The following is a 21,290-nucleotide window of genomic DNA, read 5'->3' as shown; positions in this document are numbered from 1 at the left end:
GGCTGGCTGAGGGGACCCAAGAGTGTCTTCGCCAGCCCCATCACGCCTTGCATGAGCTCATTTGCTTGTTGGGCCCAACTATTGACTGACTGGATCCATGACCGCCGTCCGAGACGCAAGGATTATCGAAATGTCTACCTTTTCCGGATATACTCATGCAGGCCATCAAGCCCAGATTATCTCACAGCCTTGAAAGCAGCGTGGGGGGCCGATTCTACTTGTCTGACTGGTTTTGCCCTGTCTTGTTCGAGCAGCAGCACGTCATTTACAAAGGTTTCGGGGCAGAATGGTCCCAAAGGTGGCTGCGGGACGGACCTCTTCCACGCTCGTGACGCTCTGTACGGGCAAAGAATATAGCCTTCCCGGGTGTGATGCACACAAGGACAGGAAGGGGGGGGGGGGTCCGTCAGACCATTGGCTGTGCACAATCGGCCGTATAACTGAATCACGGCTTTGTGAGATGCAAACACCTGACACCCAACAAATTGCCCTACACCGTCGCCACTGATATGCTCCGATTCTCTGACTTGGTGGCTGATGTCGTGCTGCGCCTGCCATGCAGTCTAGATGTGTGTATCGATGCGCTAGGCCGGCTACATTTCACAGCGTCATGTTTGTCAGACCATCTAGCAAACCTGTCTGAGCACAATACCGATCGTAGCACTCTATCGAGAAGAGATGGGATTAACCATCGTTTGCGTATCTTGACATCGTACTCAAAAGTTGGGTGCAGATGGTGGGTGGGTGCAAGTGTGTGGGCACTTGTCCGTGTGGGTGGTCAGAGAATCAGAGGGAGGGAAAGCAACAACTAGTCCTCAGGACATCGGAACTACTGTCTCGTGCAGTTTGTATAGAGCAGCCCTGATAGCAGACGAGAGAGGGCAGCACCAAACAATGAAAGAAGCGCCAGCACTCGTCTCTCACCAGTAGCCTGTAGCCTTGACTGCGTGCTCGTACCGGGCGAGGTGAGTCGTTCCCGTTTTGCTCACGGGACAAGGAACTAATAAAACCAAAACCACCAGGCTATGTCACTCCCCTATGGTTGGACATCTTCCCACATGAAGAGGGTAGTTCTCGTATCGTCGTGCGTCTGCTGCAGGTGTTATGAATACCCTGGTCAAGGTACGTAGTCTTCGGGAAATCATGCAGTCGCAGCTGGATAAAGATTTTCGGTGGCTTGCATAGGAGTATCGAAGCACGGCCCTTTGGCTTGTTTGCGTAGATTCGCCCGCTCGCCACTGAGCGGCTGGGGGGCAATAGTCTGTCTCAAACATTATTTTGTGTAAGGCTGTTTCTCGTACTTCGCAAGGGAAACCAAGGCTACATGGATTACACGATCAGGTCGGTGCCGATGTCGGACAGCGGACGCGCACGTCCAGTATCACGGTATGACCAAAGCAGTGCAACTCAATGTCGGCGCCAGCTATGTGATTGCTTTTATGTGTTGTTGGGGGCGGTGAAGTAAAAACAAGGATTGAACATTGCAGTGGCCAAGGTCGGAGGTTTTGACGAGCAAACGACTAGACCGCTCGTCGAAGACGCACAACAGGAGGAGCTCGGAAAGAGCAGTTCGCTTCGAATTTCCTGTAATGGGTTGCTGTCCGAGATTTCGAACAAGAAGGTGAGTTTCCTTTTTTTTTTGTTTTTGTTTTTGGTTTTGTTTTCATTCAGATAGTTTTTGTGCAGAAGTTGTGTGGCAACCGTCACGGCACAGAATTCGCCAGTGCGAGGGCTGATAAGTGTCAGACCACGCAGTCGTAGTACTGGTGGCATCTTCCACAAGATTGCGGGAAGATTTCGTAGAGAGGGTGTAATTCAGCGGCTGCTGAAGGTCTGTCTGTGAAGCCTGTCATTGCAAAAGACGTTGTCCAGTGTCGCCGCGGGGAAGGGGACAAAGCCTGGGGAGGGGGACAAGGCTGGCGGGAGGCGTACGACTGAGGATAGTCGGGGGCGCCTTTTTCGCCACACGCTGGTGCCGCCGCAATATCCTGGGTAGTAGGGAAGAGGACAGGCTCAAGAGGTGCCTGCAAACCTCGTGGTACGGACGGTATCAGTAGGCGGGCGCAGAAGCTTGGCGGGTGAACCTGAAGCTAGGAGGGGGAGCTTGGACGCTTCGAAGCCAGGGCCTTGCGCTGCTGCGGGAGAAGGACGAGGAGAGAGAGAAAGAGAGAGGCGCTTCGTCCGGACTCTTGTGGCTGTCCTTGTTGGCCATGTCCGTCGTACGACTTTTCGGGAGGCTTTGGTCTGCTCTGGTGATGCACTGGGAGCAGCACAAGCCGTGTTGGGAGGTGTGACAAATGGAGGGCGCTTGGGGAATAGCGATCAATGGACAGATTGCAGCCACGCCCCGCCAGGGCGAGACAGAACAAGGATTGTCCCGCATCGGGGAAACGTCTTGTGACTGATTTGTTTCAACGGCTCCGGGTCGTGGTTCGGTTCGGCGACAAGAATAGCATGCCGCGCGGCGATAACGAGGAAACGAAAAATGGAGAATGGAGAATGGAGAATAGAGAATGGACAACGGAGAATGCGGGCCGTGGTTCCTCGGATAATGCCAGCATAATGGATGGATGGATGTCTGGAGTAAATTGGAGCCGCGCTGATAAATCAGGCTGGGAACTGGTGGGACGGTTAAAGGCAAAAAGGGTAATAAAGAAAAACAGAAAGAAAGAAAGAAAGGGTCGAGGGACAAACAGCAAGGTCTGTCCATGTGACTGAGACGGCAAAGATGATGGACGGGATTTTTATTAAGGTAGGTGAGTACCTATGTATGTATGTACATACATACATACATACATACATACATACATACATACATACATACATACATACATACATACATACATACATACATACATACATACATACATACATACATACATACATACATACATACATACATACATACATACATACATACATACATACATACATACATACATACATACATACATACATACATACATACATACATACATACATACATACATACATAGGTTAGTTAGTGTATGTATGCACCTACAGTACATCGCTGCATGGATGTAGGTTACTGGTAGTACGTACTTGGCTGCAGGTTCGTCGATAGTAGCTTGTACGTAACCTGGCTAACTGATGAACGGATTCTGGCCGGGGTGACATCTTTTTTTAGAAGCCGTTGGTGCTGAGCAAGCAAACCTAGTAGCCCTTGGCCGAGGCGAGGCGTATTGCCTTCGCACTGTTGGTGGTGGTGATGGACCTTACTGGAAGCATCATTGATTGCAGTGATTTGCAGTGATTTGCAGTCATAAAGTACCTAACAGTGCCCAGCAAAAGGGACAAGGGGGAGGGAGGGCCGTGGTCAGTTGGCGCCAGGGCGGGCGCCACTGTGGCGGCTGCAGCTGCAGTAGCGTACCTGTACCTGTAAGGCAGCGGGCCCTTTATTGAGGTATGTACTGCAGGTTGCAGTACTCGACTTGAGGGCTGTTGGCTCGCAGGCGGGCCGAAGCGGGGAGGCACGTTTGCTAGCGTGACATTGGAGATTGGTTCTTTATAATTAGCATGGGAATCAATTGTCAGATGTGTGGCTAAAAACGTCGGCCCGTCCATGGACGTAGGGCGCAAGTTGAAAGCCACTGACTGTCTGTCTGTCTTGAAAGGAGGCTGCGGGGCCGCCTGCAGCAAAGAAGGTTTGCTTGTAAACGAAGCGAGTCCAGTCAGCGAGTTACCAGTTGCCAAGTACTGTAAGTGCCCACCTATGTATGTATGTAGGGTAGGTACATACATACAGTCGGTAGCCTTACCTAACTGTCTTCGAAGGTTTCGAAGGCACCAACAAGCAACAACGGCAAGCCACCCACACAAGAAAGGTGGGGTGATACCCTGTCTGGCCTGACCTCACTTCACTTTCTCCTCTTTCTCGTAGGCAATCATCGTGTCCGCCCTCCCAACAACGCATCATCTCCTGCTTCTACACAGCATTCACTGCCTGCTCTGCTGTACGTATCCGCACAGGCAGAGCACCGACATACCAACCTTTCTTCCTTCCCATCCCCCTCGGGCGCGGCAAGCTACTACTACCTACGTAGTAACTAGGATACTCTGCTCTGTGCTTCCCCCGCTCAGTTTCTGCGTGGCGCGCGCGGCATGCCTAAGAAAAGGCATCACTCCTACCTCAAGTCGCCAAAAACACTGTCGCCCTCATCTAGCGCTGTCAAAGGTGAGTGGGTGGAGCTCTTGCACGCATTCTCCTCTCATCGATCCAAAAGCCGCAGCCATCATTGAGCTCCTAGCTAACCAGCCGCCTGTTTCCGTGCTACCCCTCCACCGCAGACAAACCTCACAAGTCCGTCAACGAACTTCTCACACAGCTACGTCACACATCGCTCGCATCCTCGTCAGCGCCTGGCCCCCCTGCGTCACCGCATCCCAACATCCCTTCCTTCCCCCCGGCCCTCAGGCATATCCTGCAAATCCCAGAGACGCCAGCGCCCCGCCCTAGGCGTGCCGTCAGGTCCAGGTTCGACAGCCATGGCCGTCGTCTTCCCGCCGGGCCCCCTCCGCCACGTAGCTGGACGTCGCATTCCCTAGCTTCACATCATCACCAACAAATCCAACAGATAACCCCTCTGGCAGAGTCTGAGGCTGCTGCTGCTGCTCGCCATGCGCTAGCCAATCTATCCTTGCCCGGCCTGCAGCAGCCTGCGCCCGCCAGCCTCATTGGTCTCGTTGTTTCCCGTCTCGCCGCCAACTGGGCCTTCCACCGTGTCTTTGACCAGCACTACTTGTACGACATTCCCTGTCATCTCAAGCCAGCACTAATGCGGGAGCTCGCTGTTTACAGCCCTGCCGGCCTTGCTCTCGGCGACATCAAGGCCCTGCTCATGCGTCCAAGCCATGGCGACAACAACAGCAGCCATCATGCAGGGGGGTCGCCTCTCTTCTCGGCTGTCGACCCCGAAATTACTGCGCTGGACCTCACTGGGTCCTTGGGAAGATCACTAACCCTGAGGGATGTGACTACCCTGCTCTTCCCCGCTCCGCCGACCTCGCCGATCCCAGACAACGCTCAAGATTCCTGGGATGTTAGTGAGGACGTTCCCGCTGCCTGTCTTTCCCATGCACTTGTGCCCAATCTAACGCACATTTCTCTCGCAATTAACCCCGAACAAACTGATAACGTGTCATGGCGCGACCTCCTTGCCCTGGCTCCTCGACTGGGCTCAATCACGCACCTCAGCCTAGCCTACTGGCCCGAACCTTGCCTCTTGCCAAGTGCCAAGTTTGCAACCGTCGGCTCTCCGCAAGGCTACCATATCCCATACGGTGGAACGAGCTACTATTCGCATTCGATAGACCATGACTGGAGTGAGGCGCTGTTGGTACTCAAGAAGCTGAGCCAGAGCCTCTATACCCTCGAATTTTTAGATCTCACTGGATGTGCCTCTTGGTTTCAGGCTCTGAAGCTCGAAGATGGACATGATTATGTGGACTGGGTCAGTAACTGGGGAAAGATTACACATCTCCGCCTCAAGATGGGCTGGTCTTTGACAGATGATGCTCTACCTGCAACCATAGCCTCGCACCGCGACGCGGCCGCATTGGCCTTATCCATCGAGAGGCACATTACTGCTGCTAGGGGCGGTAGAGGGCGCTTCATCACAGTCGAACGATGATCGCTGTACACTCAGACGTTACTTACACATAAGAAAGAAGTGAATCGAAGATATATTCAACTCGACACGGCCCCTTCTTTATGAGCCGTCATTGCTTATGCGACCTCGACATCTTGACTGTATCACGCCAATCGTCTGTGACTCGCTTCCCAAAGCGCTTGAAATTTGCTGTTCGACTCGAGAAGCTCGCGTGGCTTACCAATCTCCACGACTTTACCCTTGTCAAGGATCACGACTTTGTCAGAGTTAATAATCGTGTCGAGACGATGTGCTACAGCAATTACTGTGTGGCTCTTGAACAGTGAGTCAATCATCTTTTGCACTTGGTCCTCGATTTCACTGTCGACACTAAGTTTTTATTAGATTGGTCAATCCTTTGAGAGCCTGTTCGCTGATTTACCTGTTTGTCACTTCGTCCAGCAGAACGATGCGTCCGGTATCCTTGCGGAACTGGCTCGAGCCAGCGAAAACAGCTGTTTCTGGCCGTGACTCAACATGTCATCCACGAACTTGCCATCCAGACCGCCTTGTCTCTCGATTGCAGACCAGATGCCGGCTTTTTGGAGGGCTTTGATGAGATGCTCCGTTTCAAACGCAGCAAATGAATCTAGATTCTCGCGTACGGTGCCAGGCAGAACGAAGTGATCTTAGCTCACGCTGACAATGCGACTATGAATCAGATCACGCGGGAGTGTATCCAGATGAATACCATCAACAGTGATTCGCCCCGAACTAGCATCAAGAAGTCGCAGGAAAGAAATTAACAAAGATCATTTTCCGCTGCAGCAAGAAACTTGCACTGTTAGCTATGTGTCCTTCAGGTTGAGTCGATAGACTTGCCTTCCGGTGCGGCCACAGATTCCAACCTTCTCACCAGGATTAATAGTAACTTCAATACTATCCAGTGCTTTCGCGGACTCTAAATCGTCGTACGATGCGGTAAGGTTCCGGACTTCGATCTTACCAGCCGAGGGCCGGGTATCGGGCGGCTGAGTCGTCTCGTCGGGTTTGTTCTCGCCACCCGCTTCCTCGGTGAAATTCTTGATGCGTGCAACAGCACCGATGGATATCTCGACCGATGTCCAGAAGTAAATTAGCATGTTGAGCGCCTGGCTCATTGAAATGAGTTGCACAAGCGCCACTCCAGTGAGTCCGACCGAGACCTTGTCTCGTAAGTACACGGCGAAGCTGACAATAAGCAAAGCAAGACCCGCCGTCATGAGGTCCAGCACCATGATAAACCACTTCTGCACGATTATGAGGGGATAGAATGGCTTCTGGGATCGATCGTCCAGTTCATGATTCTTTTAAAAGGCTGCTCTGGCCCAACCAAAGGCACGGATAGTGGGTAGACCAGCGAGTGTCTCAAGGAACTGCGAGTGGGCTGGTGCCTTTTCCTCGAGATCAAGGAAACGAAGCTGGCGTGATGTGCGCAAATAGCCACGCTGAAGGTAGTAGTAAAAGACGGCGATGGACGGGAAGCTGATGGTAATGTAGTACGAGGTGGCAAGCAAGCTAGCCTTGGCAACAACAGAAAAGAGGCTTGCCAGCGAAACTACCAACGCGAGTGGCAGCCGGTTGTCCAGGATTCCAATATCCTGAGAGAACCTAGTGGTCATGACACCAATATCTGTCGAGGTAAATAGAGAGAGTGGTGCGCGCAGTGTTGCTGTGAGGGGTCTCTGGTGCAGGGTAACGCCAGCCTTGCCCGCAATGCTGACCAACCCAAACCAAATCAAGAGAGCAAACTAAAAATCTGTGCAAGGACTTGCATCGTAGCATATGGACCGAGATATTGTGCGGAAGAGGTATGGGAGTCTTGTTGCATATCGCCAGCCCAGAAACTAAGCCAGACAGTCGGGAAGCACTGAAGAAAAGCCCAGCCAATTTCGAGCCCAAGAAGCGCGGCGGCAGAGACGAGTCCAATGCTACCAAAGTAGTAGCTGTATACAGTTCGGTCACCAAGCTGCCGTCTTTTATCATCGGCTTGCTTCGTTTCCTTGACCCTGTATTCCTTTCTGACGGGTTCGTCTTGGGTCAGGTCATTTTGCCCGCTGCCCGTGGTAGGCCCCTCGCCGGTGTTGGATTGCACAAGGCTTTGCGTGTAGCCATTTGCCTTGCTTGAATATTGATATCGACCAATCTCCGAGATACGGCCAGACTCAACCAGCGAAATAATGAAATCGGAAGATGGCAGGAAGGCGGCAGATTGGGTTGCCAGGAGGATAGCGGCACCGCTCTCATGAAGCAGACCACCTTCAGCGAACACGTGGCGGAACACGTGGCGTGCGGTTTGGCTATCTAGACCGCTGAAGGTGTCGTCAAATATTGCAATTTCGGGCTCGGAGTAGACCACCCGCGCGAGGGCGAGCCGCTGCTTCTGGCCGCCGCTGAGGGACAGGCCCTTGCTGCCGACAACGGTCATTTCACCGCGCGGTAGCTGCTCGAGGTCCTCGCCGAGGGCGCACGCTCGGATGATACGGTCGTAGCGGTCGGCGTCGTAGTGTGCCTCGTATCCGATGATATTTTCTCGGATGGTCCGGTTCAGGATCCAAGGGCTCTGCGCGCACCAGGACACGTGGTTGCTACCGAGCTTGATGGTGCCGGTGGTGTGCGGAACCTCGCCAAGTAGGGACTGAAGGAGTGTGCTCTTTCCGAAGGCGGTTGGCCCGAGAAGCATGCCAAACTGACCCTTGGCGAGGGAGAATGTGACGTCGCTCAGCTCCGTGCGGTCTTGGGACCAGGCGGCGCTCGAGTGACTGGCTTTGATGGCGTCAGTACCTGCGTCGGGCTAGCTTTGTAGTTGTGAGAGCTCGATGCTGCTAGATGACAGCTCGGAATTATCCCTCTCTTGTCCGCAAATAACACGAGTGTCCTGTTTGGTGGCCTCCAGGAGATGCTTTTCAATGCGCTCGAAAGCACCGCAGGCCGCACTCATGTCGAGAACGGCCTCGAGCATCCAGAACCAGGGCTCTGAGAGAAGTGTGATGTATGCCAGGGCGGTGAACATGCGCGTCTCGTCCAGTGTGCGTCCCGTGGTTGCGGAAACGCCCTGGTACAAGGCAAAAGCGACGACGGGAGAGAAGGTGGCGGGGATCTAGGCGAGGGCCGAGGTGATGCTGCCGCAGACCCGAAACACCCGCGAGGCAGCGACCTCGGACTCGCGGAGCCCGGACAGCTTCCGTGCAAGAGGCTCGACCAGCCCGGCCATCTTGATGCTCTTGATGTGCCCCAGCATGGCAGAGGTGATACCTCGTCCAGGTCAGCTGCACGGTCTTTCGTGTTTGCTCATGAGGACAGTGGGCATTTTAGAGTCTACTTACGGACACGTTCCTGCGTTTTGGCCAACCAGCCGACCCGGGACTTCTTGGCACGAGTCGAAACGAAGAAGATGGCGGTCAGGGCGAGGAGGGCGACAATGGCGGGGCCGACGGCAGCGTAGCCTTCTCCTCGGCGAAGGCGCCAATGCGGCAGCAGCAGCACCACCACCGGCACCGCGGAGGATCAGCAGTCGAGTCTTGCTGCGGGCCTCGAGCAGCACCAGGGCGGCCCTTGACGGCAAAGGCGGCGGAGAAGACGACGCGGATGCCTCGCGGCAGCCTCGCCAGCCAGAGGGAGCGAAGCAGGGCGGCGTCGAGGAGCAGCGACAGCAGCAGGAAGACGCCGAGCAGGGACGAGGGCCACGGGGAGCGGGCGTGCTCGAGATACGAGAGGGCACAGGACATGAGGCTAGAGGCACAGGCGACGCACGGGGCGGCGAGGGATACGGTGTTTACCAGGGGGGGCATGCTGCTGGGGGAGGAGAGCCCAGAGTACGACAAGGGCGAGCTGGAGAGCCGCGATGGAAGAGGTGGTGATCTTTGACATGGGGTAGGGGGCACACATTTTAGAGATTCTGGGGGGGGCGGTTGGGCTCACCAGCTTGGCGGCGCGCAGCCTGCCGGGGCGGACTCGGGACGGGCGGCACAGCAGCACGGCGAGGCGCAGAGTCGCAGAGGCGCGAGGAGGAGCAGGATTCCGGCGGGGAAGAGGACGACGATGGACTGCTCGAAGACGAGGGTGAAGTCGACGATGCTGTCACCGCTGCACAGGGGGTCGCGGAGGAGCGGGCCGAAGGAGGCGTCGGCGGTGGGGGCGCACGCGGCGGCGGCAGAGGGGGAGGAGGAGTTCATGACGGGGGGAGGGCTCTAATTAATGAGATGAGATGAGATGTTCGGTCTGTTATAGGAAGGTCGATACAGACACTCTCTATCGATAACAAGATACTTAGCTGGAGTGGCTTATCAACGGTGAAGCTAAAAAGTGAAGCGAGTCTTCCCATCTACATCCATCTACGTCAAGGCATGTAAAGTAGGAAGAAAAAAATCAAATTACCAACCCTCCTTACAATATACCAATTAAGCCCCAATCTTGCCTGAACTCTACTACAATGACTCCTACGTCCCTAATTCGTGTCCATCCTTGGTCAGTCGGCGTCGTCGGCGTGAGTCACTCCGTCGCATCCAACCCCACCCTCAATAACCATCATGCCTACCCTCTACCCTACACCACAACCTTGCGCATTCCCAGGGACGGGTGAACGTCTTCCAGCACTTGCCTTAGATTCAACGCTGGTCATTTAGTGCGGCTGAATTTTCGAAATCTTGAGAGTCAATTTTACGGGGAAAATCAGCTAGTATTCCCGTCCCCGTATTTTCCCACTTTCTCTTCCTTGGTTCGCATTCCCCAACTGGAAGCTAGTGACGCTTGCTTGTACACCATCTGAACACTATAAAACCGATTGATTGCCCTTTCGACAACATTCGTCTCCAGAGCCATCATTGAAAGCAAATAAAACTCTCTTGGTCATTGATCAGACAGAGGGAATCGACTTAAATTACCAGGAGAAGACCGAATCAATTAATCCAAACTCCGGCCAGGCTTCCCACCCACCATGACGTCGATGGCATCCGAGTCCGTCGCGACCATTCTTTGTACCTCGAAGCAAACGCGCTTTCACATTGACCAGGCAAACTATCGAGAGGTGGGTTCAGCTTGGAAAATACCCCCTTCCCTGGCAAACATCATTAACCTTTTGACAAGCTCGATATTGATGGCGTCAACATTACCATCGTCGAAGGCTCCAAACAAGGCGCGTCTGCCAAGGGCAAGTCCAAAGCTCGCAGTCAAGGACTTGAGATCCTGTCCGGCGCCAGACTGCGTCTAAAAGAAGGCCGCCGATATGCTCTCATAGGCCGAAACGGGACGGGAAAATCTAGTATGCGCCGATTGTTACACGACAGCCAACTCACCTCACTAACGGCCTTTCAATGAAGCCCTTCTCAAGGCTATTGCCGAGAAGCTCATCCCAGGCATCCCGGAAGACTCCCGGATTGCTATCCTGCAGCAGACAAAGCTTAACTCCGAAGAACAGCGCAAAGATGAGACTGCAGCAACGCAGATGAATACGCGACAAGAAGTCATTGAACGGGCCACTTCGCGTAGCACCATCGAGCAAGACATCAAGAGTATGGCGTCGCCGCCCATCATCCTATGCCAGACAGACTACGCGCTAACAGCTACAAGCTCTATCTGATGGCATCGACTCAACAGATCCCTTTGCGCCCGTACGCGCTGTCCGCAAACTCAAGCACCATCGTTTACAACAGCGCCACTTTCTGCTTGACAAGGACGCTCGGCTTCGGAGCGGCGCTCGTGGCATGGCCGCCCGCAAGGCCCTCGTCGCCATTGAAAAGATCGTGGACGAGTCGCAAGAGCAGGTCGACCAGCCCTCGGCCGAGATCACGCCCGAAAAGCTACAGGAAGAAACGCAAGAGGCCGCCGACATGCTCGCCGAGCTGCAGATCCAAGTCGAGCCGAGCCGCGTGAGCGAGATCGAGACGAGGGCGCTACGCATCCTCACCGGTCTCGGCTTCACCGAAAAGGTCATGGAACAGCCCCTCTCGAGCCTCTCCGGCGGCTGGCACATGCGCGCGAGCCTCGCCGCGGTGCTCCTGCAGGAGGCCGACATCCTGATCCTCGACGAGCCGACCAACTTCCTGGACCTCCTCGGCATCATCTGGCTGCAGAAGCACCTCGAGGCGATGCAGGACGCCGCCGAAAAGCCGCCCACACTCATCGTCGTCTCGCACGACCGCGCCTTCATCGCCCTCTGCACCGACCTGCTCATCCTCCGCGACAAGGAGCTGACCTACTTCCACGGCGACCTGCCGACTTTTGAGGCGTCGCGTGCCGAGCGCAAGGAGCACCTGGCCAAGGTCAAGGAGGCGCAGGACAAGCAGCGGGCGCACATTGAGAAGACGATTGCGCAGAACATGAAGGCCGGGCGGCAAAACGACGATCAGAACAAGATCCGGCAGGCCAAGTCGCGCCAGCGCAAGCTGGACGACCGCTGGGGCATGCAGGTCAGCGAGAAGGGCCACCGGTTCAGGCTCAACGACATGGTCGGCTTCTTCCACAACAAGCGCCTGGACATCGAGGTCCCCGTCGATGAGCGGCCCGTCTCCCTGGAGCTGCCCGCCCCGACCGAGCTGCGCTTCCCCGGCTCGCTGCTCTCCGTCGAGGGGGCGAGTTTCCGTTACGCGCGCGGCGCCACCCCGGTCGTCAAGGACGTCCACCTGACCGTCGGCATGGGCGACCGCGTCGGCGTGCTCGGGCTCAACGGCGCCGGCAAGTCGACCCTCGTGCGTCTCCTCGTCGGCGAGTCCGCCCCCACCACCGGCACCGTCACCACCCACCCTCGCCTCAAGCTCGGCCACTACGCGCAGCACGAAGTCGAGGCGCTGCAATCCCTCGGCCGCGAGTCGCCCTCCCTCACCGCGCTCGCGCTTCTCACGCGCGACGTGGACGGCACGCTGAACGAGGGCGAGCTCCGCGGGCTCCTCGGCGAGCTCGGGCTGCCCGGCCGGCTGGCGTCGGACGTGCCGGTCCGGAAGCTGTCGGGCGGACAGCTGGTGCGGTGCGCGCTGGCGCGGCTGCTGTGGCGGAGGCCGCACTGCCTGGTGCTGGACGAGATCACGACGCACCTGGACTACGAGACGGTGACGGCGCTGCGGGCGGCGCTGCGGAGGTGGGAGGGCGCGGTGGTGCTGGTCAGCCACGACCGGTGGTTTGTGCGCGGCGTCGTGGAGGGCGTGGACGATGATGGCGATGATGAGGATGATGAGGATGGGAGCGATGAGGGCGGGGAGGGTACGGCGTTTCGGAGACGGGTCGTGTACAGGCTCAAGGGCGGCGAGATGTCGGCGCTCAAGGGCGGCGTGGAGGAGTTTGAGAACATCATGGAGAAGCGCGTCAAGAAGCTCCTGGTGGCGTGATTTTCACGGGGGAAGTAGACATGGCAGGGAGAGACGATGCTGCATTTTTTTTTTTTTTCATTTTTTTAGCATGTCCTCTCGTTGTTATAATTCTACTTCAACCTCGTCACTGCTTCATGCCTGCATGACACGCACATTCTGCAACGTAACGAGCAATAAATGACATGGAGGAAAGTTGGCATCAAGCCGACCTCCACCATCCGAATTTCTCTCACGACTTACATCTTCTAAATCACGCGTGAATCCACCACAATGTTGAACCGGCTCTTCTCCTCCCTCCGTACGCGCACCGTGCCACCCTTGGGAATGTCCACAATCGTGCCGTCGATGCAGACCTTCCTCCAGCGCTCCTCCTCGTCCTCGACCCGGATCGCGAGCTCCTCGATGTCATCGTAGTGCACCCGCAAGCCGTCCTCCCACTGCGCGTCCACGTGCTTGCCGCCGTCATACGCCTTCATCATGGCCTCCATGGTGCGCTCCGGCCCCAGCGGCGTAAAGTGCACGAGCCGCAGCTGCCCGTCGAGCGGCTTGCCCGCGGGCGAGATGGTGAATGTGCGCTCGAGGTTGGACACGAGGGCAGCGAGCACGTACGCGTGCACGTCGCGCGGGACGCGCTCCAGTTCACCGGCACCGGCACCCGGTCGCCGGATCGAGACCTCGGCGGCGTAGGGGTGCGATTCCTTGAGGAGCTCCTGCGCGACCATGCCGAAGCGGGCGGCGCCGTGCGCGCGGTACGCCGGCGTGTCGCTCTCGTAGACGATGCTGGCGTGGAAGCCGTAGCTCGCGACGATGCTGCCGTGCAGGGCGGCGACGTCCGTCTCGTGGCGGTAGAGCTGGGCCTCGGCGGCGGCGACTTCGCTAGGCGTCTCCGCGCCGGACGATGATTCATCCCTGTTCATGTACTTGACGATGCGCGAGCCGGGCGGGAACGAAGCGTGGAAGGTGGGTAGCGGCGCGGCGACGCCACTGAGCAGCGTGCGGAGCGCGAGGACCAGTTCTGAGGGTCCTGTGAAGAGCGGTTTGTGCAGCGAGTTAAAGAGCGCATTGCCGGTTCCGAGCGGTATCAGGACGATGGTAGGCAGGAGCGGAGGTGCGGCCTCATCTTTACCCTCCTTCTCTGGCGGTGACGAGTTGAGCAGGTCTACCACCCCGCCGTCGCCGCTGAGCAGTACAACGGTACGAGGCCCATCCTTTGCGGCCGCATGCTTGCCACGCGCATACTCGCGGACGCTATCATTGCTTTCTGTCACCACCACGTGGTCGGGCTCTGTGTCTTGTGAGAGGGCCTCCGCGGCGAAGCGCAGCAGCGGGCTCAGAACCGCCTCCCAGAACGGCACGGCGCGGCCGGTTCCTGCTTTCGTCGAGAGAACGTAGTCGACGACACCGCCGCCTCCACGGGCAAGATGGGTTGGTAGCTGGGCGACCCGTGGAACCGAGGCGAGCTGCGGCGGCAGCTTTTCGGGCGTTTGGATAGCGACGAGTCGAAACGGCGCGTCGGCATCGTTAGCGGTTTCGATGAGCCCGACTAGGAGCGGCTGTGCGCTCGGCGAAGGCCAGAGGATGGCGATTATTTGGTCAACGGTAAGAGCGGGGTTCTCGCTGACCTCGGTGGCGAGCAGGCCGGCGCTCACGGTGCCGGCATCATCGTCGAATACCAGTGTCTCGGCCTGCACGAGAACGGGCACGGCAGGGTCACTCATTGGGGTGCTGGCGATGATGATGAAAGGCGGAGGGAAACAAATGCAGAAAATAAATAATGACGGGGAGTTGAAGCAGATGCAAGAAAAAAATGTTGAAAAATGTATGGCTAGGTATGAAGAATGCTGTGTTTGTAATGTCGAAAGGAGCCGCGAAACGTCATCAGGTAGGTAGAGGTAGGTGGTGGGCTCCAACTCCACTGCAGTGCAGGAAGGCTGCAAGACGAGGGGGTCTAATAAACTGCTGGCGGAGATGTTGCATCTTATGGAGTCGCCGTTGCGTTATCCGTTATCTGCAGCCTGGTTTGCCCAATAACAGACAATGCCATTGATTCCATCGATTTTATTTCCAACTCGTCGGTCATGCATTCCACCTATTTTAGTTGCTCTTTGCTTTCGTTAGTGGACCCCAGTTCTCCCTCGGATTCATCTGATACCGCACAAGATTTTCTGTCTTGCCCTCTCGCCCCAGTCGGGCGAGTTCGTCGTTGAAGACTAGAGTTTTTCTCAAGTCTTCTTCGGTGAGGACCTTCTTCTCGTTCGTTACCGGTGGCTCAGCACTGGCCTTTTTGTCCTCCTTCTCTTCCGCATCGACGCCCGCCATGGTTACATCATCACCGCCAGCGTCGCCTTGCTGCTCAAGGATGCCCAGCCTCTGCAAAAGTCTCCACGGAGCCGTATCAGGCTTGAATTTCGAAGTCTTAACGGGCGCCTTTTGCCGTATCCATTCCGCCATGATCCACCATATCGTCGACCACGGAGCGTCTGTCTTGATGCTTCCCGGCCTGCAGTGACTGCGACCCGCAACGTAGCCAAGATGCTTCAAAGCCCCTCGGAAGTGGTCATCGCTTGGCGTGGCGCATGAGATAATGCTGCCGAGTTTCCCGGGGATCACGAAGAACGGATAACGGTCAATTTTAGCGTACTCCTTGTCTCGCGGCTCGACCGGAGCCCGCTCTTCGGGTCCAGGAATCAACTCCTCCAGCGCATTCTGTAGCATACCCTCAAGGCGAGGAAGAGTGCGATAGACGTTCTTGTCGGCCTCGGGTATTTGTTTCAGCAATCTCTCGATGAATTCCCGAGAGTGGATGTGACCACCGTACATTGGACCGTTGACATGCATTTTGGTACCGCAGTGCTTGCAAACCTGATCGGCTATTCCCAAAGACATGCCGAACTTGTAAAATGCCCCGTTGCCTTTTTTATTGGGCACTGCCTTGGCGCGCATAAGGTACTGGGTCTCCCAGGCACTGCAGCCGCTATCACAACTGTATACAACCATGGTTTTGGAGCCAAGGAACTTGACGGCTTGGGGAGATTTTGTGACTTTGATAAACACCTTGGTATAAAAGTCGATAGAAAGAGACAGCTGTGGTTCGATGGTAAGTCCATAACGAGCCGCCGATGTGGCCACTGCATTGATGATCAGGCGCAGGCCAGCCTCGTGGGAGTGCATGCCGTGAATCGGGGTGCCACCGTAGAGGGAGAAAGACTTTTCGCAGTATGCATGTCCAGCCCATACCGCGCTATCGGTGCAGGTAATGCACAAAAGCCCACCGTCGTCGCGCACGGCCTGGACGGCCGCGTCAAAGAATGGAGCTGCTGTTCCATATGGATCTAGGTCGATAACGTCAAACTTGGATGTCTTGGATGTCTTGTTCCATGGCTTGTTGGCCTCGCCGTTTGCAAGTGAATCCGCAATTGTTCTGTACATGACCGCCAGAGCATCGCCGTTGGTTACCGAAACAATATCCTCGACGTCGTTATGTTTGACATTTTGCTTGATTGACTTGGCAGCAGATGCTGACAGATCGTTGGCAGTAATGGAAGTGACGAAGGGAAGCTCGCGCGCATATCGCAATGCTCGAAGGCCCGAAGCTGAGAGGGCATCTAGCACTTTGAACGAAGGCTTGGTTGTGTTGCCAGCGTTTTGGCCCGCTGCGCCAGACTGCGATTCTGACTGCTGCTCAGCTTGCGCAGGTTCTGAACCTGGCTGCTTCTCTGCTTGCGCAGGCTGCGCGGGTTCCGACCCTGGGCGCTTAGTCTCTTCGGATTTTGTGCCATTTTCGTCCCCCCTCTTGCGCTTCTTTCCGTGTTTGGCGTCCTTCGCCTGCTTGCGACTTTTTCTCTTCTCCAAAGCCTCTTCGCCGTAGGCCTTGATGGCAAGCACGGAGAGGTCGCGGTTGTACTGCTGAATCGGGTTGTAGAAAACTTGCTGTACTTCGCCACCATCCTCTCCTACTTTGGCGCCTTGAGGAACCAGGATTGTCGCGAGACCCTCCGTCACCGTTGTGAACTGCGCGCCGTCCACCTCTAGCGTCGCATTTTCGGTCGTGTTGTCGGGCATGGTCGTCGCGGAGTATCGACGAAATGGTGACGGCATGACGGTAATGAATGGGCTCGTAGGTCGCAAAGCGATCCGGTGAGTAGCAATTCGGGACAATTGAAGCAATTGCAGCATGCAGAACTGACGGTGACGGGATGTCGCGAGGTGAAGTACTTCAAGTTCGTGGAGCTGTTCATTTTTAGAATTCTGCCAAGCCTGGAAATTGGGCGGTGTAGTGACGGTCGTGTGGATGCGGCTCACTGCCTGGGTCCGCCGACTCTCCAGTAACTTATCAAGTGCCTTCATACACCGTCTGTTCATACGGGGTCGCGTACTTGATTTCCAATGTTCCAGGGCTCAATAAGGCTCCTGGCGTCCTTGCCCCTGTCTTGAGCTGGCTTGCTCGGCTAGCTATGTACTCTCTCTCCCCTTCCGTTCTTAGGATGCCTCCTACCTTTATGTTTTGCTACGAGGCCTCGCTACTGCCTTGAATGTGGCTTCGCAATGATGTCTACCTCTCGGGAGTCTCCTTTTGGCTTGTTTTCCTCTTTTCCGTCGCTCAAACACGAATTGTACGTCTGCCGAATCTCCCGCATTGATGCAATATCCGCTGCTAACGCACAATACAGATTGCCGAGTCCTGCCGCCCCATTATCTCCGCCGACCTGAATTACGATCCTCCCCAACGCCGGTTATTAATAACAAGAACGACAACTTACTATAACCTCAAGTACCCCTGTTCCAGTTCCTCAGAATGTCTAACCAAAAGAAGTTGAGCTCCTCTGCCCCGGAGAAACCCGACTCCGGCTCCCCTGTTCATGGAGCGTCTGATGAAGTACTCTTCGATAGAGGCGACTTCATGCCGCGGCTGCATGCACCGGCGCCTGACAGTCGGCCACCGATGGGCGCGGCCTCGGAACCGTCATCTGGTCATCACACTCATAAAATCCCGCCACACAGATTTCTCACGCCACATGAATAGTCCGTCATTGCCCGTGGAATCGGTGGAATCAAGGATATGGAGCAGCTCCGACCAGTGCATCCATTCTCTTGGTGGTGGCCGCCGCGAGGCATGGCCAACGGCCTATACCGAGATGTCGTGGGAAGACGCAGCAAATGCATGATGTTATTCTGTGCGGCTACATTGATGCAGTGGATGTTCATGTTACTGCAGCTTTGCATTTCTGCCACACTCACGGCACTTGGTTCTGTCGCTCTCAAAACTGGTACACCCATTACAGTTCTTGGTGCCATCAATACTGTCAGTGCTGGCATTCTGGCCTTTCTCCACAACAGCGGTATCCCCGATCGGTATCGCAAGGACATGGAAGAGCTCAGGGAAGTGGAAGACCACATTAAAGAGCTTCTAGATTCGGGCATTGCCCCAGCGGAGCTTTCCACGGAGCAAATCATTGCCGAGTGCTTTGATCTGTATCAAGATGCCAAGGCTACAGTTATGGCCAATTTGCCAGATACTTATCGCCAGCGTCAAACTACACCGGTGCGGCGAACCCCTCCGACCCCAAATCCTGGCGAGCCGACCGGCACGACTGTAGCGGGCTCGGCGCCGGGTAGCTCCTCCGCTACAAGAGCCAGTGCTGCAAAGTGACGAACATAATGCAGCCCATTCAACTGATCCGCATGCGTTATGAACATGTCTTGGTTCACGCCTCCAGTTAGTTCCTTGTTGATGGCTCAGCTTGGAGGGCAGGCACCTCGACAAGCAAATTCTGGGGCAATTCTACTCCTTTGCGTGCCTAGATCTTACGAAACTGGACCCGATTACATGACTACCAGTCACCTTAGCGTTATCAGCGTTATCACCGTCACGGCCATCCTCATCGTCATCGGCATGGTTATGGAAGCGAATGGGGTTCAACTCTGGGTTGATTCTTTTCAAAGAACGGGCAACAAGGTTTCTGGCCAGCTAGCTTTGGTAATAATAAACCCAAATGTAAACCTATTCCATGCAATGGTTAATTAAGGTGCACGAGCTGGTTTCACGGCGAAATCGGTGCTTGGCGAGGCTGCGCCGCTCTGCTTGATATCACGGACCCGTCGGGCACTTACGCAGCCATTGCGGCGCATGTTAATCGCCAACGTTTCCACCAGGATAAAACCTTGCCCAAAATATACAAGATGTGGAATGACTTTGGGAAAGCTCCTGCCTGAAGCTGCATTTTCAGCGAGGATCACAGGGGCGGATCAGCACATTATCCATCGTCTCATCCATACGACTCGTCGGGCCCACCTCTATCTATTCTCTTGCACGCCTTCTTGCATTGATGGCTTCGGCCTGCCGTTTCACAAGCAAGCAAGGATCATTTGTAGCATGGCAAATAAAATGCTTGTCGTCCCAACGCCAAGGGTAGGACAAAGTATGGCTGCCGGATGTCGTCTCAACTTGATATCAGACCCTTTTCAACGTTCGTTCCCACGTCACGTCACTTTCGCTCGCCTTGCTTCTGCACCGACCTCCAGCTCTTGGTCTCAGAGGGACAGGATACACTCATTTAAATCGCACTGTTTTTTTTTTCGATCTGTTGTTCAGCGTGACGTACTGAGAGATAGTTTTTCTTTATCAACGAGCCCTCGAAAATCCAAGTACTGCCTCAAAATTTCCTTGGGCGCGACTAGCTAGCTGTGTTGGCCAACGGTGACGGCAATGGGGCAGTTGGCTGCGAGTGGATTTTCGTTGCCACGAAGGCTGGTGTCCACGCTCTTCATCTCGGCGTTGCTTGCTTACACGTTGATCTTGGTCCAAACATGTGCTTTCGATATCGAACTGTCGAAGATCTTCGCAAGTCAGCATGAGCGAGCTTCGCACGAGCTGAGTCATGAAACAGACAGCTACTTGGACGAGCTGCTTCGCAAACACGACCTCTCGCCTCGGGTCGAGTGGGCGGCATGGAACATACTCTCCACACAGAGACAAGAGAGATGGGCATCAGTCACCCGCGTGCCCCGCCACTTCCAGCCACGACAATTGCGCCTGTTCGACCCGCGCGGACAGGAGCGCCGTTCGTCCACGCAGATGCCCTTTGGGACGCTGGTACTGCCCTCGCCGCGGAGCTGGCGCCCTGGTCACTTTGATGCATCGGGCTTCCTATTTGGCGTGTCAACCACGTACGAGCGGCTGATGGCCGACGACCGCGCGGTGCTGAAGAACTGGCAGTGGTGGCTGACGGACGGGCAACAGGCCGGCAGCGGCGCCCACCTGGTGGTCATGCTGGACCGGGCCGATGACGGGCAGATGGAGGAGGTTGAGGGCGCGCTTGCGGAACTGGCAATCCCAGCCATGGTGTACAATGCCCAGGAGGAGTTGTCCGCCGCGACGCGGTACGCGCAGCTGGCTGGGGAGCTGCAGGCCTACGGCTCGGCCCTGTCGGCCGTGGGTGTCGACAAACTGTGGCATGTGCTGATCGATGACACCGTCTTCTTCCCCAGCCTGTCGTACCTAGACGAGACGTTGGGCGCGTACAATGCCCGGGATAAGGTGTACATTGGCGTGCCGAGCGAGCGGGAAGACTGGCAGATGAGGGACGGCGTGCTGTCGACCGACGGCGGCGGTGTGATCATTCTCTCCCGCCGCGCCCTGGGCCACTACATCTCCCTCTCGTGCGCTGAGCCAGACGCCGCACCCGGCGAGAAGTCGCGCGGAAAGTCTCGGGCCAAACGACACTGGGCTTCGACGCTACGCGAGTGCCTGACCGGGCGGGGCGAACTGTCGATGCACGTCGTGCCCGGCCTGTTCTCGCCCGTCGCCGAGGCCGGTTTGCCGTTGCCGTCCTCCCGGGCTGAGGACCTCGAGAGCGGCGTTCGACCGCTTGCGCTGCGGAACCGTGGTCCGGGTCTCGACGTGGACACGGCCACGGCGTACGTCGTCGCTGACGGGTGCGGCGAGGCGTGCTTCGCGCAGCGGTTCCTCTTCCGCGACGGCTGGGTCCTCGTAAACGGTGTGTCCATCAGCCAGTACGAGTACCCGCCCATGCTCCAGCGAGGGAGCAGCGGCCTCGCCGAGGACCTGTCGCCGCCTAGGGTGCGGCCGGCGCTTGCAGCGCAGTTGCACCTCGAGGAGGCGGCCGGCGGAGCTGGACTGCGCCTCACAACCGGCGGTGCGCGACACGTCTGGCGGCTCCTAGACTCATCGGTGGACGACTACGGCGCTGTTTGGCAGGCTTATGTTAAGAGGGACGTAAGAGAGAAGCGCGCGGTGCCGGCAGATGAACAGGCGGCGGACGACGAGCCGTTGGACTCGGTCATTATTCTGGTCTGGAATGGGGCCAAGCGGACATGAGAC

At 56.3% G+C, this 21,290-nt stretch overlaps 8 protein-coding genes across 8 annotated transcripts; 4 read left to right on the top strand and 4 right to left on the bottom strand.

The window, feature by feature from the left end:
• Positions 1–4,506: 4,506 nt before the first annotated feature.
• Positions 4,507–5,651, top strand: ISF_03260 (tafazzin; the record flags this gene model as incomplete). The annotated part of the gene is made up of 2 exons (XM_018846866.1): positions 4,507–4,542; positions 4,596–5,651. 2 exons carry the CDS (start codon positions 4,507–4,509, stop codon positions 5,649–5,651), a joined length of 1,092 nt encoding a protein of 363 aa, XP_018705755.1.
• Positions 5,652–6,457: 806 nt separating this feature from the next.
• ISF_03259 (hypothetical protein) lies at positions 6,458–6,886 on the bottom strand (the record flags this gene model as incomplete). Its single annotated transcript, XM_018846865.1, has 1 exon — positions 6,458–6,886. One exon carries the CDS (start codon positions 6,884–6,886, stop codon positions 6,458–6,460), a length of 429 nt encoding a protein of 142 aa, XP_018705754.1.
• Positions 6,887–6,958: 72 nt separating this feature from the next.
• Positions 6,959–9,823, bottom strand: ISF_03258 (multidrug resistance-like protein; the record flags this gene model as incomplete). The annotated part of the gene is made up of 7 exons (XM_018846864.1): positions 6,959–7,399; positions 7,507–8,442; positions 8,518–8,748; positions 8,791–8,903; positions 8,975–9,094; positions 9,193–9,443; positions 9,570–9,823. 7 exons carry the CDS (start codon positions 9,821–9,823, stop codon positions 6,959–6,961), a joined length of 2,346 nt encoding a protein of 781 aa, XP_018705753.1.
• A 761-nt stretch (positions 9,824–10,584) lies between these two features.
• Positions 10,585–12,967, top strand: ISF_03257 (ABC transporter-like protein; the record flags this gene model as incomplete). The annotated part of the gene is made up of 4 exons (XM_018846863.1): positions 10,585–10,674; positions 10,734–10,908; positions 10,967–11,158; positions 11,217–12,967. 4 exons carry the CDS (start codon positions 10,585–10,587, stop codon positions 12,965–12,967), a joined length of 2,208 nt encoding a protein of 735 aa, XP_018705752.1.
• A 227-nt stretch (positions 12,968–13,194) lies between these two features.
• On the bottom strand, positions 13,195–14,667 carry ISF_03256 (Diacylglycerol kinase, catalytic region; the record flags this gene model as incomplete). The annotated part of the gene is made up of 1 exon (XM_018846862.1): positions 13,195–14,667. One exon carries the CDS (start codon positions 14,665–14,667, stop codon positions 13,195–13,197), a length of 1,473 nt encoding a protein of 490 aa, XP_018705751.1.
• A 376-nt stretch (positions 14,668–15,043) lies between these two features.
• Positions 15,044–17,011, bottom strand: ISF_03255 (N2,N2-dimethylguanosine tRNA methyltransferase; the record flags this gene model as incomplete). The annotated part of the gene is made up of 1 exon (XM_018846861.1): positions 15,044–17,011. The coding sequence occupies one exon, from the start codon at positions 17,009–17,011 to the stop codon at positions 15,044–15,046; it is 1,968 nt and encodes a 655-aa protein (XP_018705750.1).
• Positions 17,012–17,744: 733 nt separating this feature from the next.
• ISF_03254 (hypothetical protein) lies at positions 17,745–18,599 on the top strand (the record flags this gene model as incomplete). Its single annotated transcript, XM_018846860.1, has 3 exons — positions 17,745–17,825; positions 17,973–18,089; positions 18,144–18,599. The coding sequence occupies 3 exons, from the start codon at positions 17,745–17,747 to the stop codon at positions 18,597–18,599; spliced, it is 654 nt and encodes a 217-aa protein (XP_018705749.1).
• Positions 18,600–19,655: 1,056 nt separating this feature from the next.
• On the top strand, positions 19,656–21,287 carry ISF_03253 (hypothetical protein; the record flags this gene model as incomplete). The annotated part of the gene is made up of 1 exon (XM_018846859.1): positions 19,656–21,287. One exon carries the CDS (start codon positions 19,656–19,658, stop codon positions 21,285–21,287), a length of 1,632 nt encoding a protein of 543 aa, XP_018705748.1.
• Between the last annotated feature and the right edge of the window lie 3 nt (positions 21,288–21,290).

This window comes from Cordyceps fumosorosea (genome assembly GCF_001636725.1).
Source record: "Cordyceps fumosorosea ARSEF 2679 chromosome Unknown scaffold_6, whole genome shotgun sequence".
Taxonomy (NCBI): domain Eukaryota; kingdom Fungi; phylum Ascomycota; class Sordariomycetes; order Hypocreales; family Cordycipitaceae; genus Cordyceps; species Cordyceps fumosorosea.
This window is presented reverse-complemented; position numbering and strand designations above follow the sequence as displayed.